This window comes from Trachurus trachurus, assembly GCF_905171665.1.
Source record: "Trachurus trachurus genome assembly, chromosome: 8".
Taxonomy (NCBI): domain Eukaryota; kingdom Metazoa; phylum Chordata; class Actinopteri; order Carangiformes; family Carangidae; genus Trachurus; species Trachurus trachurus.
This window is the reverse complement of record NC_139905.1, coordinates 26876891-26896979: the sequence shown is the minus strand read 5'-3', so window position 1 is coordinate 26896979 and position 20089 is coordinate 26876891. Positions and strand designations below refer to the sequence as shown.

The 20089-nt window shown below is 39.4% G+C and overlaps 1 protein-coding gene across 1 annotated transcript; it reads right to left on the bottom strand.

Moving 5' to 3' along the window:
- Positions 1–575: 575 nt before the first annotated feature.
- nsfa (N-ethylmaleimide-sensitive factor a) lies at positions 576–19041 on the bottom strand (the record flags this gene model as incomplete). Its single annotated transcript, XM_083977448.1, has 19 exons — positions 576–606; positions 963–1018; positions 2371–2484; positions 2863–2997; positions 4417–4563; positions 4730–4863; positions 5855–6011; positions 6094–6189; positions 7898–8085; positions 8622–8696; positions 9113–9278; positions 10011–10210; positions 10773–10928; positions 11848–11923; positions 13122–13229; positions 13338–13504; positions 15277–15316; positions 15420–15519; positions 18959–19041. 19 exons carry the CDS (start codon positions 19039–19041, stop codon positions 576–578), a joined length of 2229 nt encoding a protein of 742 aa, XP_083833574.1.
- Positions 19042–20089: the final 1048 nt, after the last annotated feature.

Here is a 20089-nt window from a genome sequence, read left to right as displayed (position 1 = left end):
ATTTACAGAGTGCTGGGGGAACCCACCTCTGGCAACTCCAGATAGAGAAAAATTAATACACATGATACGTAATGCAGTGTCATAAGATAGACTGGGGCTGTTAAATAAAGATGATGGGGAAGATTAATTAAATAAATCAATGGTTCAAAAGATGATGAATGATAACAATAATGGTAACCATGAGGGCAAGTATGTGCTCAGTGTTTACTCTTTTGCTGATATAGTCTATCTTAGGTGGATTTATGACAGGTAGCTAATGCTAGGTAACATCTCTTTTACCATTTACCATTGTCATATCTGCTAGACAGGACCAGATTTTTGTGTCTTCGGCTTTTAAACAAGTAAAGCATTACCTGTGCAAAATGACAAACTTGTACAATAAATGTAAATGTTTCATAATTAAAATAAATTATACACACTACAACACCAACAAAATCACTCAAATCCTTTTCAAAAGGAAAATCTACTAGCTAACTAGCAAGCTACAGCTATTATTCTTTTTAGCCTTCAGGCACTAGTCTAAATCATTGATTTGTTGTTGACCTTACCAGTGCATAGTGAGAGCGAAGCATGCCTTAAATTCTGATTTGATCTCCTTCATTCAACCTGGGGATGGCAAAATAAAGCCATTAAAGTCAGTGCTGGATGAGAAGAGGTCACTGATTATTAGCCTTTTTCTGTACTTTTCTGTTAGGAAAATGGGAATATCCCCTCTGTGTGTGTGTGTGGTGTGGGAATACAAGACTGGAGCTTTCAGAATCAATCATGTTTTTTTTTTTCTGTGTTGTAACTGAGCCATCTTTGACTCACGATGGTGTAAAGAAAACAAGCTGACAGGATAATGGAGAAACATAAAAAGGGAAGGAGATGAAAGAATAAAAGAAGAGTTTAAACAGAGGGAGACTGCCTACAAGCCATGAAAATGAAATGACAGTTAATTGGTGCTGCGGTTTTGTACTCACGCTCCCTCGTCTCTGAGCAGAGACAGGAACTTGGTCACTCTGTAGTCCTGGTCCATCTAGAAACAGAAGCAGAAAGCACAGTGAACAGTTTGTTGACAGTAGACTAAATGGTAGTAAAAATAATCGGCATGAGTCAATGTGGAGCCAACGGTCACACCACCAATCTCCCAGCAATTATAGTTGGTGCCAATATAAATTTGGCCGAATCCCTTTAGTTCTTTCTTTAAGATGAAGCCAGACTGAATTGCAACGGTCAAAATCACTGACACGTGAATCCAACATTCCTCACATGTGCAGTCAGTTCAGCTGAAGTCAGTCTGAACTGAGGAGGTGTTGACAGGGAGATTCTGTTTCCTTAGGGCAAAGCCAAGTGAGCAGGTTTTCCAGTCTCGGTGCTAAGCTAAACCAAAAAACTGATTTTTTATTGCACAGACGTGGGAAAGAATCTTGTGCTCAAATTCACAACAAGAAAATACAGCATGATGATATTCAGATAAATTATGATCTTATTACAACCTTGTGTCTCAACAGCTCGCGTGCTGATTGGACATACAGAGTGGGTGGGGACAGACCATAACATTGACCTGACTGAACACTCTTCTTTAAAAGCTTGTTCTCATATAAAGTTTAGATTAGATAAATATTTATTCATCTCCCATCTAAACTATTTTCAATATAGTGCAGTAGTTTAGCCCATAAGATCAGGCCCAAGATATATGTAGGCCTATATTGTTCCTTTGGTTATCAAATGATTTTATAGATTGATTAGAAGATCACTTCATGAACAGTTCAACAGTATTAAGATTTAGGATTTAACAATGGACCAGGTTAGAGGAATAACTGGTTCTCTGGGAATCTCATTCATATCCAAGCAAAATGACTGTTGGAACTGAAATATCTCTAACTGTGCAGTATTGAACTGAATCAGAAATTAAATCAGGGTCTTGTGACCTGAAATTGGGGGACATAAGTCGCAATACTCAGCCCTAGTAATAATGGTTTTATGAAAACGTATGAATTTCTTGGCTGGGAACAGTAACGTCCCATGGTTTATGCTATAGCAACCAGTGGATACAACAAATATGAGACATTGTGTCCCTGAAAGAAATTGAATCATCACATAGCCTACTCAGAAACTTAAAAATCAAAATGATCTGATTGAATTGTATTATATTGTACTGTATCAATTGAAATTTCTTTTCTTTCTTTTAACACAGTGGAAACACATGCAGTAAACAATAGTAGAAAAAAGAGTAGTTAGGGCAATCAGCTATTGGTAAAATGTAGTTTTTATCCTTTTTGTCCAAAAAAATGACCCATTTTATCTTGTCTTTGATCCAAACACATAGGCTACAGCAGTTGACTGAAAGTGTTAGCATTAATCACTGCCATGGTAGATGGTCTGTACCTGCAGTGACATCTCAATGAGCACGAGGAGCTTCTTGATGCCGATCCAGACTCGCTTCCCTTTGAGCTGCTGTGCGATGTTGGTGCGCTCCTTATCTGTGAAGCTCCCCAGCAGCTGCAACGACGACGACAACAACAACAACATCAACAACAGACACATCAGAGTGGTGAGGATTTCTAATGCCAATCTTCAAAAACCTCAGAAATAAAGAAAGAGTGCCAATAAAAACACCCTGCTAATTACATTTAAGCATCTTCACAGATTCTCAGTCGTAGCTCTTGTGAATAGTTTTCCAAGGCTGTGTTCGCGCATTAATGTATTCTCGAGGATGGAGGCTGGCGATGTATAATTCATCGCATCCATCTGTGTGTGTGTGTCCTTGTGTTGGTGCATCTCTACCTTTAAGCATCCACATGTGTATGGTATGTCGAGCTAAATGCTAATGAGCACCTGTGATTGTGTGTATGTGTGTGTGTGTGTGTGTGTTTGAACCTCTAAGGCGTCGACCAGCTGCTCCCCGGTGGAGATGTTGGGGATGTGGATGGTGGTGCTGAAGGCGTCCAGCATCTCCATCTCCTGCAGAACGTCCTTCCTGCTGGTGGTGCCGATGATGAGCAGCTTCCGGCCCTAAACACACAACACAGTCTCCAGTCATTTGCCCTGATGAGTGAAGGTTAATCGTCCTGTGAATAATGTAATGAGTAGATAAATATATTATTTGATATTTGTCAGAGGAGTCGACCTTGATTCATTTACTTGTTACAGCAGTAAATCTTATATCTAACTCTCTGTAGGAGAGAAAGTCACCACATTTCCCATCATGCTAAACTGTTGCTTTGCCTCTATATTTTCCAAAACCAACAATGCATCAGTTCATCTGTTAATTTCCACCTCCCCCACACAGTCTGCTCTTTATTTGTCCTTGAAATATATATGCATCGTGCTTGATAAAGGACTTTCTGAGGACTGATTTCAGCAACAGATTGTTACACATCTGGGGCTGGTGGATCTACTAAGGGATTGTGTGTATAAAAACGTGTGCAAAATTGATTGCACATGCAATTTAGCGTGTTTGTCTGAATGAATATGCAAATATGGGCGTTTCTGCCAGAACGTGCAAAATATTGTACTGTAGAGTAGATGCAAATAGATTTATTTAGCGCACGCAATATGATTTACAGTACCAAACCTGAAACAGATTGCGGTGACAGTTTTTGTGTCTTTATTTAGTACGTTTGAAAGGCAAGTCTTAACTGGCACAGCTTTGCGGTTACTACTGGAGGTTTTTCTTGTTTTATCAACCGCATATAGGCTAGAATCTCCCTTGTTTCTTCTGCTGCAGCTCGACAATATGTTTATAATCTTATCTATCGGATAAAATTTTCATTCTGCGTTTGTGGTCACCCAGCTCTCTGTCCACACTCTCCATGGCGGAAACGATTACCACATGCAAAACACTCATTTAAATACTGCGGTTTGTGCGTGTTGTCATTTAGCGGGTTACACTCAGTAGATAATTTTGCGTGCGCTAACCAAATACACAAAATTTTACTAGGAGCACGCAATTTAGCGCGACTTCTCTTAGTAGATCCGTGCAGTGCTTCTTGGATTTTTTTTGCGTATGACCACTGAAATTAAGCTGTGTCTTCTATGTTATTTTAAATGAAGCTATAGGACAAAGGGGCAATTTGAATGCAAAGACAACAACTGTTGGTAGATAATCATTTAATTGTTGGATTTGTTGACAACTATTTTGTTCTTTCGCAACTTCTAAAATGAGCTGAAACTGTTAATGTAAGAAGGGTAGGCAAAATAAGCTGTAGCTTCAGCCTACACGTTTTTGGTCAAGGTACATTTGTTTGAGATTTTTAACTTGAGGCGAAAGTTTTCTTTTTTTCTTATTTATTTATGTTTAAATCATGTGTGTATATATTGTTGTTTATCTATGTGTGTACTTGATTACACAAGTTAAAGCCTGAAATAAACTCACTAAACCAACTAAACTAAACAACAGTGTAGTACCACCAGTATCTATTGAGGTCTGACCTTGGGTGGAGCTTTCTTCAGCAGCACCAGCAGAGCCTGAAGGACCAAGTTGGAGAAACGAGGACCAATGGGGACGTAGTCCAGCAGACGCTCGATATCGTCCACCACCACACAGCTGAGCTGCGACTTATAGGCGTCATCGAAGACCTGAGGAAGGACGAAGGGAGGGGAAGGAAAGAATGAGGATTAATGGACAGGAAAAACTGGAGCGGTGAAAGGGAGAGGCAGCCATTAAATAAAAACAAATAAAAGAGCTCCAGAAGGCTTTGTTGTGAACGTACTGGGAGGGTTAAAACCCTGTCACAGCACTTACCTTTTTGATTGCCTGGCACTTGGAGATCTCTGAGTGTCCAATCATCTTGTCTGGAGAGCAGATCTTAATGAATGGGAACTGTGAGTCCTCTGAAATCTTAGCTGCCAACGCTGTTTTTCCACTGTGGGGTGGACCTGTTTGTGTGTGTGTTGAGAGAAAGGGAGAGGAGCAAGTAACCATCTGCACGTGTCTGTGTTAGTCTACATGCAGCTGCTTTATCATTAAAGGAGACATATTATGTCCCTTTTCCACAAATTAAAATAGTCCCCAGGTGTCTTAAAGACATGTCTGTGACATACTTTGGTCAAAATACCCCAAGGATCAAACATCACAGCTCTTTTCATCCTCTCAAAACAGCCCTGTTCAGAACGGCTGGTTTCAGTGTCTGTCCCTTTAAATGCAAATGAACCACTACTTGCCTTCTACTTCTACTGGTACCAACAGGTAGGGGTGGGGTTAGTCAAATTCAAAACCTAGTTACATCACTGGAAGACAACTGAGGGAACAGCTCGTAAAACCACGTGGATTTCAACCTACACTGCAAAAACTCAATCTTACCAAGAATATTTGTCTTATTTCTAGTCAAAACAAATCTCATTATACTTAAAATAAGACTCATCACATAAAAAGTATCTTGTTGTTAGACACGTTTTACTTCTTTCAAGCATATTTTTACTTGAAATAAGTAGATAAATCTGATAAGTTTTTCTTCCTTATTACAAGCACAAAAAAACTTGCTTTCACTGGCAGATTTTTCTGCTTAGTTCAACTGAAAATTTGTTTGAAACAAGTGAAATTATCTAAAAACAAGTTAATTTTTAGGTGATGACTCATATTTTCAGTGGAAAGAGATTTGTTTTGACTAGAAATGAGACATTTTGACAAGAAATATGACAAATATTCTTGGAAAGATTTTGAGTTTTTGCAGTGTAGGGAACCTGAAAATTACAGATCTATTTGTCAGTTCTCACATTTTGGGGCCGGAAGTCAAGACAAACACCTAAATATATGTTAAAGAGCCTTCAAAAAGTGATATTTCCATAACATGTCCCCTTCAAGGAAATTAAGCACAAATCATTTACAACATTTCAGAGCTGAGTGGTGAAAGTGATTGTGAGATCTCACCCTCCAACAACACGGCCACCAGGGGTGTGCGGTCGCTGTTCTTGGTCTGCTGCACCAGCAGCTCTCCGTCATCCAGGACGTGGGTGACGGGGTCGCCCCATTTGATGATGCCGTTCATGATGTAGCTGGCGTAGTCCTCCTGGTTCGTACCAAACGCCTGGAGAAGACCAAGAGGAAGTGTTAGTATGATGGGATTACACTGCGTTCTGCAGTTGGGAACAAAGCAAACAGGTACGTACAGGTTTTATGTCGTTGTTGAGGGAGCCCATGAAGTCATCTCTGGTGACCTGCAGCTTCTCCGCCCTCTCCATGTCCACCTCCACTGTGGATGTAGCCTGGGGGGGACACATACAGCTTTTTCACAACAACGTCGAGACAACAGTTCACCTGTCTCTGCCCTATGTACATATAAAACATGTCTGACATCAACATCTCCCCCCATTCAGTCAACTTTGTTATTCTAACAGTGGCATATATATGACAGTATACATTTTACATTCAACTTTTATTATTACTTAATCATTTATTAACTAACTTTTAGGGTAACACTTTACAATAAGTGTCCCTTAATTAACATTAGTTAGTACATTATTAAGCATTAATTAACTGTTTACATATACTGTATATTAACAATCATTATTATGTATTACCTAGGATTAGGAAACACATTAATTAATGTAGCCTAGTAAGCAGTTAATTAATGTTTACTACCCAAAGTGGTAACACTTTACAATAAAGGTCCCTTAATTAACGTTAGTTAGTACATTATTAAGCATTAATTAACTGTTTACAGATATATTAACAAGCATTATTATGTATTACTTAGGATTAGGAAACACAGTAGCCTATTATTAAGCAGTTAATTAATGTTTACTACTCAAATTTTAATACATTTTAAGTAATAATAAAAGTTGTATAATGTAATTAGTTATCATTGTGTATGCATTACTCAGCATTAAAGCAGAAGTAAGCGATATTTTTGTGTTAATATAAGTCTTAAATAGTTATATCTTCCGACAGCAATCACTTACATAGAGTATTTGGACCGAAACACGGGTCTGTCAGTCACTCTGCTCTGCTCTGAGCCGAGGAGAAAACATTTCTCGTATCCTACAGTTTTTATCCAGTGAGGAGAGAGAACGGCATGAAGGGCTGTGTGTGCAGCCAAGGGATGCGCCTGAATGTGGTGACGTAGGGACGAGGACTGTTATGGTGCGTTCAAGGCAACTCGTAACTCGTGTTTTTCCGACCTGTGAAGTCGTACCAGTTCAATCTGGTACGAGTTCACGGGTCGGAAGTTACGAGTGGCCGTTATAGTGACTTTCACAGGTAAAACAGGTCGGAGAAACGCGAGTTGCGGGTTGCCTGGAACGCTACAAAGTCGTAAGTTGTGACTTGAAGCTGTAATTTACGGGTTCAAAAGCCTGCCTGGAACGCAGCATTACCCAAAACGACCGGATCGCTTACTTCTGCTTTAATTAACACATTAGTTTATATATTAATGCTTAATAATGTACTAACTAACGTTAATTAAGGGACCCTTATTGTAAAATGTTACCAAAGAAAATAAGAAAGACTACTGTAAAAATGTTTTAAGTATAATACATGTAAATATATATTTGTGAGTGATAGAAATGTAGTTTGTAGGCTGTCTGTGGACTAGCTGAGTTTAGGAGAGCCTGTGTGTGTGTGTGTGTGTGTGTGTGTGTGTGTGTGTGTGTGTGTGTGTGTGTGTGTGTGTGTGTGTGTGTGTGTGTGTGTGTGTGTGTGTGTGTGTGTGTGTGTGTGTGTGTGTAAGTAATTTTTGTATTACTATAACTTTGTATTATTTGTATCATTTTGTGGAAGGACCCCCTTGAAAATGAGATGATTCATCCTGATTACATAAATTCAAATTCAAACTTAGAAAATTTACCACCACAGTTCCCATCATGCTTTTGGGTGTAAATATGAAGTCTACAGTTGCTCAGAGTCTGTTAGTTCACCTGAGGGATGAGAGTGACAACCTGTCAGCTTGATTACTGTAAATGCCCGCTGACTGACCTTGATGTGTCGGTTCATGGCGGTGGACTGAGCGGCCCTGACCAGCCCCTCCAGCTCGGCACCGCTGTAATTCTTGGTCTCGGTCGCCAGCTCCTTGATATTGACGTCCCCGGCCAGAAGATTGAAGCTCCGCATCTTGTTGGTGTGGATGGTCAGGATCTGGACACGGCCCTTCTCATCAGGCAGACCTGGGGGTGAAAGGACCAGGAAGCCAAGGGTGAACAGGTGTGGAAAGGAACTAAAGACGTATACTGTTTTTACCTGTTGTGATGTGTGTGTTTTTGTGTGGATTTTAATTGTGTTTTTAATGTCTCATGGAGATGTTTTAAAAGACAAATTTCTGTTTTTATTTGGAACAGATATATAAAGTTCCTATTCTATTCTATTCTATTTTATCGTCTTTACATCTTTACTTAAAATACATCTCTTTCGTTTAGCTTTTCCTGATTTTATCTGATTTCCTGTGTTTTATCTTTATTTCCTCTAACCAGCCCTGCTAGTTTTATTGTCATTTTATTTTTTGTTATTTTATCCTCTGTGATTTTATCTTCTTGTTTTAACTGTGTGTGTAAACACTCTCTTGTTTTAACTGTGATCCTCATTTTTCTCTGTTAAGCACTTTGTACTTTTGTTTGATAAGTGCTTTATAAATAAAGTTTATTATTATTACCTCAATAAATAAAGTGGGAGCTGAACAGAGAGAGAGTTTTATTGAAATACTCACTGATTTCCATCTTGACCTCAAACCTGCCAGGCCTCATGAGGGCGTCGTCTATCAGGTCAGGTCTGTTGGTCATGCCTGAGAAGAGAGAGAAAAAGAGGACGGGAAGAAGAGGAATTATGGGATAGAACCTGTCACAGTGACATCTGTGTATGCAATAATAGAAACTAAGCTCCAATGGGATACAGAGGTGCAGTTGAAGGTATCACAGATAGAGAACATCACAGGTGTGAATCAATTATGTAATAAAATGTTTCAAATGTATAATACAGGAATCATAAGACATTGTTGAGAAAAAGATTAAAATGTCCACATATAATTGAAAACGACTGGCCTCATACATGAGACACTCCTACAAGAATATTTTGTCTTCTACAGCCAGGACAGGACACATCTTTTTTTCCTGTCATGTCCACTGTCAGGTCCTCTGGACTCCTCCCTCTACATATCAGGCTTTGTTGCCTACAACCAACAGTGGATGTGATGCTGCTCACCGATGACCAGGATGTTGTTGAGCTGCTCCACGCCGTCGATCTTGGAGAGAAGCTGGTTGACCACGGTGTCGTGCACGCCCGTGCTGCTGGCGCCCGTGCCTCTCTGCTTGCAGATGGCGTCCAGCTCATCAAAGATGATGATGTGCAGGCCGCTGTTGGCTCCCAGCTGGAGACAGGTAGCATTTTAAAATGATGAATTAAGTTTTTTTTTAAATACTATTATTATTGATTTAACCTTTCACTTGTGTTTCTCTTGACCCGTTTTTAGGTTTTAAATGTATACAAGTACCTAAATTTGTTTATAGCATCAAGGCTTTTTGACTTTGTCAGGGACCTCAATTTAAACAAAATAAAACAAACAAAAAAAAATTCCACAAAATTCTAAAATGCTCTGGTTAAAATGATGTAATTTGTGGTGTTAGGGTCAATTTTGACCCGGTTATAACTATAAAAACAATAATGAGAGTTAAAACTGAAATCATAAGTGCAAAACCAACCTTTTCATGGATAAGGAAGCCTAACAACATAACCAAGAGATGAGAAAAAATGGGATGATGAATAATTGTTTTAGTGTGTTTTACAGCTGATTTAAGACTCGGGTCAAAACTGACCCTAACCCAAGAGATGGTAGCAGAAAGCTGACAAGAGGAAGGTTCAATTGAAGCCAAGCCAAAAAAATGCCCAGGGACCCACACCAAAAAATATTAAAACCAATAATTTCATGGATAAAGAAGCCTAACAATGTAACCAAGAGAAGAAAAACAAATTTGATGAAAAAAAATGTTTTTAGTGTATTTTACAGCTGATTTAAAACACGGGTCAAAATTGACCCGAACACCATAGATGGCAGTAGAAAGCTAACACAAGATGAAGGTTAAACCCAGTGAGCTTCCCTTACCCTCTTCTGCTCATCCTCTGCCTCGGCGAACAGTTTGCGGATGTTGGCCTCAGACTCTCCCACGTACTTGTTGAGGATCTCTGGACCGTTGACGATCTTCGGCTCACGAGAGTTGAGCATCTTTCCAATCTGCCTGGCCATCAGTGTTTTACCACAACCTGGGGGGCCGAAGAGCATGATGCCCTTCACGTGCTTACAGCCTGGAAGAAAGGAAGTACAGGAGAGCAGGATGAATTAGAAAGGATGGATGGAAGACATAAGGAGCAAGTCAGAGGGCAGAGCAGGAGAAGAGATAAAAAAAAAAATTTAAACAGTGCGAAGAGAAAAAAAGATAAATGAATGTTATAAAATAGTTTTATGTGTTCAGAGCCAGAGGGAGAAGAAGCTGCATTAATAAAATGAATCATAAAACCAATGAAAATATGTTATTGTTTGTGTGTGTGTGTTTCCTCCCTGGTTTTATTGCATATTAGATTTTGCTACTGCAGGGTATAACATTATACACAACTAAAACTACATGCAAGGAGAAGTAATCCAAATAGTGTCTGATCAATAAAATACATTTTTTTTACTACAATTATAATTCAAATAGTTTAAAGGTCCCATATTTTACACTTTAAAAAAAAATGTTAAAGTCCATGAATAGATTTAATACAGAGACAAATTGGCTCATCATCCAATAAAATGTTGGTGAAAAATTGAGGGCAGCGTACAGTAGTTGGAATGTGACAGCAGTCAGTGAGGATAGAGACGGTTTCTCACCCATCTGTTCCACGATGTCAGGAGGGAAGACTCGGGAAGCAAAGGCTCTGCGGAAAATGTCAGAGAATTCCTTGTCCAGACCTCCGATTCCCATCTTCTCAAAGTTCCAGTCTGGGTTGATGATTGTCTGTCTTGCCTCCTTGGTCTTTGCCTTACCTGGTGAAATACACTGGACAATGACTTAAAGTCCCTCTAAACCAAAACATTGACTTTTTGAAATTATTAACATGTCAATGTAGTGTTTGTGTTCTGTTACAAGACATTTCAGCAGCGAAGTTGCTAATGCAGCCACAACTGAGTAGTTTTAGATTTGAAAATGCAGTTTCAAAGCCAGAGTCTGAAAAAGTTGGATTCAGTTTTTCAGCAAACAGTCGGGATTAATACGTCAGAATCCCTATAGCAACCAATCCCGTTGAATTTGTTTTGCATCTCATTTGTTGTTCACTGTGATGTGATCTACTTGTACAGCTAGATGTTCAGGAATAATATCATAATAACCGTGGCCGAGAGGTATAGTTGCCGCCTTGAATAAGGGAGACTTGGGTTCGAATCCTGGTGTAAACCTTGCATTGTGACATCGCTCCTCCGTTTCCCCTGCCCCCGCTAACGCGCACTGCATTTGCATACTCATGAATATTCATGAAAAATAGTCATAGCAGACCATTTTTACACATTTTAAAATGTCTCTTTAGGGGACTTTAACCTAAACCCACTGACTACAGGAGGACAGAGTGAGTTTCTGCAGGTAATCTGTCTTTTGAGGATGTTTGTGTCTTTGAATTATGTTGGGGGGGGAACAGGCCAGAGGTTTAACTCTTCTCAGAAACATGGAGCTGTGAGAGGAAATTGTGACGTCCTCTTACTGCCATCTTGTGGAGCACATAGAAAAAAGGATTTGTGGTTGATGGCTCCACTGCTTTCCTCACTCAGTCCTGAGGTGGATCTGTTTTACCTCCACTCTGCATTTACAAATTAACACTTAATCTGGTTATGACGTTGATTTTTAACTTCTAGTAAAATCCAGATTCTGGCATCAGTCAGGTTTGTTTCCTGTGTGGAGAGAGAGGGAACGTACCAACGAGTGTGAGGGAAGAACTCTCTGCCTTCTCAAAAACCACCTGGCTGTTGCCGACCATCAGTCCATTGTCGATCTGTCAGAGAAAACACAGTGACATGATTACACTCATTCATTAACTCATCGCAGCAGGATACACATGGGCAAATGTGTTAGTCACTTGATGTACGAATACATCAAGAAAAACCTCACTCAGCCCCCTAATAAAACTCATTTGATACAAATCATTCAGAACATTAATGTACAGTGGCCCCTGAGGCCAAAATACACGCAGAGTGAAATCACAAATACAAAGACAGATGTCATTTACAACATACATGATTGGATACTTCATAATAATGATTGTTAGTATTACAAATATAATAATAAGGGGATGACAGATTATTTAGCAGCTCATTTCTTTGTCTTTTCCCCGTCCATGATTGTACTCCATACCCCGGAGTATTCATCAGCATGAGGGTGAGTCACTAATGACTGAATTTCATTTTTTGGTGAACTATTCCTTTAATAATTACTGTCAAACTCTCTGTTGAAAGACATCTATCATAGTTTTTGGTAGTTTCATGTTTGAAGCATTCATGCTTTCACTTTTACTCATGTACACGTTTGTGTATTTCATTGATTTTCTAATGGAGCTTAACTTGACTTCTCAGTCATGTTTGTGTCTTTTTTTTCAGCATTTCTGAATGGGGTCAAGATTTGTATTTATTTCATAATTTTCACTTTTATCTATATTTCCACATATCTTGCATTGTTTGATTTGAACACATCATATTTTGTATTCAGAGATTCAGAGAAATCATTTCTGCATTCATTCATTCATTCATTCAGAGGGCCTTTTGCACTTGTATTCACTTATATACTCTATTTTGTAGTGTGAAAGGATCAAGATTATACTCAATTAAAAAAGGATTATTCTACTAGAGGCTGTTAAACTGCAGCAGTGTGTGAGATATATGATATAATTTCACAATATGTCAGACACCTTTGTCTTGATTTATAGAACAGCACCAGTCTGCGCCATTTCCCAAAAGCAATTAGGCCTAAACTGCCTCTCTCTGTCGTTAATGTACTGTATTAATTAGTGTTTAATCGTGTGTGTGTCCAGAACAATCAATAAAATCCCACAGGTGGCAGAAATCAATCCAAGTGAGATTCATATCAAAGGTGAACTGGATCCCGTTCCCAGTCCAACATGACCATGACCCACATCGAAGGCTTGAGAGGAGTGACACATTTGATGATGAATCTCAGTGAGTGTGAAGCTCATGTACCTTCTGTTTCTTTCCAGTGGCCGGCTCTCCCTTGAGGATGCTGGCATCCATCGCCTCCATGTCCTTCACCATCAAGCCGAAGAGCTTGTCGCAGAAACTAAACACGAGCTGGAAGACAGAGAAACAGGAGGATTACAAAAAATTTAAAAAATCCTACAGAGTAACAACAAAATTGTGTGTGTGTGTGTGTGTGTGTGTGTGTGTGTGAATACCAACCTGCTGGGTGACAGAGAAGGACTGGTTGTTGAACTGCTGGATGAACTCGGCGGCCATCCTGTCTGAGTCATAGGGAGAGGAGTCGGTGCTCTTCTTTTGCAGGAAGTCAATCTCGATTGTCATGGCGCCAATGCACTGCTTGGACTTGTCGAAGTTGTAGTTGGACACTGAGGGGACGGGACAGACACGGGTTTGTCTTTTACAACAAAGAGGCTTGTTGTGTGTTATCACAATAGGAGAGGATTGAAAAAAAAAACAACTGAACAAAGCTCAGTGAGTGAACACAACCTCTTGGACTGGAGCAGTAGTGGTTATTTGTAACAGATGGAAGAAGTAGAATAAAATTCAGTCTTTCAACAGTATCAGCTGATTTCAGGATGGTAGGTGATCATGAACTGGTGGGGATTTAGGTTCAGACATGTTTGCTCCAGCAGGAGGCAGCATGTTACTGTAACAGTTACTGATCCGTCCAGTCAGAGCTTCCTGTTGAAATCATGAGTATCCATGTAAAAAGCCCTTCACACACTGAAGGGACTGCAGCAACAAGAGCTCAGCTCAGTATGAAAGAGTTTGAATTCAGATTTTAGCCTGTTTCTATTTCAAGATGTGTTCATCTACAGTAGTTTATACATTATTTCAGGAAGAAAAAATTCAAAATGTAGTGTATTATTAACAATAAACCAACTTCTAACCCATTTTTATGGTGGGAAAACACGCTATTTAAAAATACAAACCAAAATGTTAAGGTTTTAACATGATATTTAAAGGGACAGTAGCCTATGTAGCTTATTTGGCTTTTTATTAGCAAAAATCAAATATTGCTTAATACGTATTTACCGAAGTCTAATCACAACTGCATACAAATGAAAGCTGTCTCGTAGCTTAGAATAAGTTGTGTACAAATACATAGGTGGCGGTGGGTGCACCCACTGGAGGCTGCCATGTTGCATCGCCATCTTTAAATACGGTACATGAAAGCGGACAAACCTGGCTCAAACGCACTATTGAGTGTCTGTGACTAGGCTTGTGCCCGGAGGATGATCGACATAGTTGTTTTTGTTTTTTTCTGTGGTTATTAAACACACACACGGTGCTAGTTAGCATTAGCAGCTAGGCTACATCTTTCAATGTTGAACTGTTGTTATACAAAGTGCAGTCAAACACCAGGCTGAAGAGAGAGGGACAGCGGCCCACGTCTTTTTTTTTTTTTTTTAAAGCAGCGCCGTTGTTACAGCTGATCATACCGTATGTCCAGTATGTTTGTCCTCAAGTGGAAGTCTGCACGTTTGTTAAAAAAAACCAATAGTAATTGGTCAAAGATATTGTTATCAGTTAGTGGTTAGTTTGCGAACATATGTCCTCGGCCTGAGTGAATGCTGCAATCTAGAATCTGAATGCTGGATGTCACGGTTTAACCCCAATACTACATACTGAGGTTTTAAGTCTTCTCCCTTATCTCTATGATATTGTCCTCCTTATAGATCATCAGCTTTGAGTTATTGCTTTGAGTACAATGTGTATGTACTCATTAAGTGTATGACTAATTTACAAGCTTCTTAATATAAGTCAGCTGGAAACAATAAAAGGAGCTCATGGAGCTAATATTATCTCAGCTAGGTGGCTACAGCTCTTCCATCAGTGACGTTTATAATTTCAGTTCACAAAATCAATGGCTGCCACACAGGAATGAAAACCTTCTTTTGTCAGCATCTGCCTGAAGCTATTGTTTTCAAAATAACAGACAATTACTAGTTGGTTAATCTTGAGAACTGTTCTCCAAGTAAAATGAATATGTGTTGTGAGGAATGTGACAGTCTGACAGGTGTTTCTGTAGTAACTAATGGGGTGTAGCCCTATGACCAATCGATCCCAGCGACAGGACTATGATTTCCTCTTTAGTTAATTATCTGATGCAGCCGTCAAATACAGGATATCATACCTTCCACCTCCTGGCCAATGGAGAGCCCGGCCCATTTCCTCTACAAGAGAGATAACAGAGAGAAATATTAGGAAAGACTGAGCATTGAGCCAACAGTGTGTGTGTGTGTGTGTGTGTGAGAGAGAGAGTTTGCGTAAGTGTACCTGTGGCAGGCTGAAGGCGATGCTCCCAGGTGCCACGGTGTGGTGGGTCTTGACTGTAAACACAAACTTGTGGTTGGGCGTCGTCTTCACAGTCACGTGTCTGCAGAGGACGGAGACAGATGATTGTTACATGTCATTTTCATACAGACTATAAAATGGACTGGACATGTCTCCATCATCCTTCATAGTTGTATTGTATTTTTTGATTACACTGCAAAAACTCAAAATGTTTTGATTACACTGCAAAAACTCAAAATCTTACCAAGAATATTTGTCTTATTTCTAGTCAAAATGTAATTTCTAGTCAAAACAAATCTCATTATACTTAAAATAAGACTCATCACATTAAAAAATAGCTTGTTTTTAGACACTTTTTACTTCTTTCAAGGATATTTTAGTGGAGCAAGTTTTCCTTCAAGCACAAAGAACCTAGCCAGGCTAGCGCCGCCTACTGGTTCCGGCAAATTTCATTTGCCTCAACAATGTAGTCAGGACACTAGCAATGCGTTTCGGTTTGCTCCGTCCGCCAGAGCGGACGGACCAATCAGCGAACAGACGGGTAAGTGAAGGCGATGACGTTGAACTCAAGCGCTCAAGATTAACCTATGAGCTTAACCGGTGTATAGCACACGTGACCACCAAGCAGCAGCGATTAGTTGAAGCAAATGTAAGCAACCGCCTCCCGGAAGCAAACGAATCCCTATGGCTCGTGTTCAGACGCTATATGAAATGTAATGAAGTAAGCGGCTGATGCATCAGGCTACAAAGAACCTGCTTTCACTGACAGATTTTTCTACTTATTTCAAGTGAAAATCTGTTTGAAACAAATGAAAATTATCTCCAAACAAGTAAGTTTTTAGGTGATGAGTCTTATTTTAAGTGAAAAGAGTTTAGTTTTGACTAGAAATTTGACATTTTGACAAGAAATAAGACAAATCTTCTTGGGAAGATTTGAGTTTTTGCAGTGTAATGCAGGTTTAATCCCTTCAGCACTGATATATGTTACTGTACTCCAGGTCATATTCAAGATTCAAGATTAAAGATACAAAGGTTTTTATTGTCAGTTCTCTGTGGAAAGTATCGTGCATAGACTGTGCACAGTTTCATAGAGACATTACTGATACGTTGTGATGGTGATGGTTACTAGGATACCAGCATCTCTGTCTTACAACGCTCAACAAAAGACTTTATTATGAGTTTAGTCAAAAGAGATTTTAATTAGTAAATATTGTAAATGTCGATGCTGCAGAACACATTATTTTTCAGTATTATATATGGTAAATATTTACTAATAGCTTAATTTTAAAGAGTGATGTTTCCTGAAGGTAGAGAAGCTAATAGGCTAGTTTAGTGGATTATCACATGATAGAAATTATAATAAAATTATAATAATACTTTAAAAAGGTTAAATGACCAGTGAAAACCTAGTCCCAGGTGTGAAAACTATTGGCAGCAGTGTAAGACCAACACCTCTGTTAAGTGGCACTGACTGATAAAGACAAGGCTGCAGTTGCCATGGCAGTAAACTGTAATGACACATTTATTTTGAGTCGTGTCTGATGGCTTCTACTTTAAAGCAGGTTTACAGTTTACTTGTCTTCATACTGGGTAATCTTTAGGAAATCAATGTCAATCAAATGTATCTGAGATTAAAAGCACTGGTGATTGAGATGGTTTTTACATCTCCTGCTTCAGCACACACAACAGCAACACAAAGAGATGTGAAGCGTCTGAATGTGTATCATACTGCAGCACAATGCATTGTTGAACCTTTTATTTCACTTTACTGACTCCAGATTGAAAATGACGACATGCTTAATCACTGAGATTAACTGTTATTATCAGAGCTGCATTAAAGCATTTTCCTTGTTAGGCCATCCACATGGAAGCCATGTCTGTTTGAATGAAGAATGAAAGTGTGGAGCACATAATTACAGACCTCTCTACAAGGTGGAATAATATGTCGAGTTTTTGCTTTTTATGGATAATAACCTTTGATTTAGAGTGAAAGTACAACTGACGATGTCTCACAGCACTGATTATATTGTAATGTAATAACCAAACCCATTTTTATAATATTCATGGTCTGTATTTTTATACAAGATATAGTTGATAAATTCATATTCTGTTATTGCATATCTTCTGAGTAGATTTCATTGGTGTTGCCATTTCTGTGCTGTGTTTCAATTACCCTGAGTACACAAGGGATGTACACTTAATGATACATGTAACCCTAACTCCAATGTAACCATGTTTGCTGTTTTACTGATCAGAGATATGGTCAAAAAGCACATATGGGTTGTTTTTAAAGGGATAGTTCAACATTTTGGGAAATTGGCCCATTTCTATAATCCCTGTAGTTTTAGGAGTAGGTTCGTTACCTTTAATTGTCGGTGCAAGCTATTTTTAGAATGGCAGCGCAGAGCCGCAAGCTGCTCAAGGCCACGCTACAGAGGCTAATGGAATTTCTTGGTTTCCCTCATCAAACACATCAAATACACAATCCAACAACTCCAAAACGCTCTCATGGACAAGTTGTGACCTGCACATTCACCACGCTATGAGATAATAACGGAACGTTACGAGACAGAGTTGTTTTCGAGGTAAATGCAGAGACTGCTTGCCGAAAAACATTCCTAAAACATTCCTAAAACTATAAGGATTATGGCAATGGGCCAATTTGCCAAAATGTTGCACTATCCCTAAACTGAACACTGTCATTAATTCCTTGAATATTTTTTTCATTTCTTGTAACAGCAGTTGTGCTGTATCTCAGGGAGTCACACAACCATGTTACTTTTCTGCCATCATATTCACTTCTCTTGTAGTCACTGTGTTTCTGAATGTAAATCTATAATAACCAGTTGGCATATCAACAAATATCCACCACTGTAAAAGCTGCTGGCTTTGCAGTAATTTAAGATCAGCATTTATGAGTGTCATCTCCTGTGAAAAACTGCACCGACAGGAACGTGCATCAGTGGCTTTGCATGAAATTACCTCAAAAACAGGTCCGTCTCGTAACGTTCTGTTATTATCTCATAGTGTGGTGATTGTTGGATTGTGTATTTGATGAGTTTGATAAGGTAAACCAAGAAATTCCATTAGCCTCCGTAGCGTAGCTCTGAGCAGGAATTAAAGGTAACAAACCTACTCCTAAAACTATAGGGATTATATCAATGGGCCAATTTGCCAAAATGTTGAACTATCCCTTTAAATTCAATTACAAAGTATTTTTGCCATTTTGTTGCCTAGTGTCAGTTCTACTTTATTTCTCGTGTTGGGAGGGACACTGTGTTCTACAGCATTTCCATGCAGCTTTAATGATCACTATTACAATGCAATGTAAAAATAATCACATGCTGAAAGCCTTATATCATCTGCTATTGACTGCGACCTTCTAATCTAGATGAATGATGGCCGATGAAGTGGGCAGGTAGATGCATGGGTGTTGGAACAGATGGGGAAATGAGCGATGCCCACATACGTGAGCCTGTATTGACAAACCCAACGATGGATGGGCCATAATGACTACTCACTGTCCTGACTGCAGATCCTTCTCGCTCACCACGGCACAATTAGTCAGCGACAGCTCATCTGTTGGGCATCGCGCCGCTTGCATGGTCTGTGAGGAGACAGGCAGAGGAGGAGGAGGGAGGATGGAGGAGAAGAATGATGTTTACAAGATATTGAAAATGACTGATACATTCTAGTAGATGGTGTATTTGTTGAAAGATGGTTCATCAAACATGAACTCTGGGATTGTGAAACATCACGTTAGAAAGAAAATGTTTCAATAAAAACCCACTTTGAGCACTGCGGTGCAGAAAACCTAACAATGTTATGTTTATACTATGATCGTCGAACCTCTGAGATTCGTCATGAACAGTTAAGTGACACTGTGACAGTCCCATTATGTTTTGTGGTACAGAGGTGTGCAGCAGGCTGCAGGCTCAGAAACTCACTCATTTTGAATGCATAGGTTTTTTGTTTTTTTTTCCTTTTTACATTTTCAGACTTGTTGTACAGACACAGTCTACAGTGACTCATCATTTCAAGGACTCCCCCACAGCTCTACAGGAGCCACAGAAGACCTTACACAACTTCATTCATACAGTGAACTCTTGTAACACCTGCTGTCTGTACACCTGGGCAGTGGTGTGCACAGGGTGGTGGCCCAATTGTTGAAAAAGTGTCCTCTAAAGTGCCCTCTTGGGAGCCAAAACGTGCATTGAAGTGCCCTTTTAAGAGCCAAAATGCGTGCTTAAGTGCCCTCTTCAGTGGCGAGGACGCGCTGTATGTCCGCTTTTTTTTCTTTTTGCCCCTGCCCCTCAAAAAGTCTGTACACGCCACTGCACCTGGTTTGCAAAACTTAATTCCCCTTTAAACCCACAATCAAGGAGGTAAAACCAGAAACCTTTGCAGGATTTTAACTCTACATACTGTACTTAAAGAGGCAACTAATTTACCTATAACAGCAATGGCACATCTTCATTCTCACTCTCATTACAGATAAATTACAGGGTTTGGTTTGACTTTGTCTGATGTCATCTATAAGCCATTCCACCAAAGAGTTTGTTTGAATATAGAGGCAGCTGTTAAAGGCCACAACTGTTCATTTATTTATATATTTATATGTCACAATCAGGTTAATCTTTGACTCCTTTAGA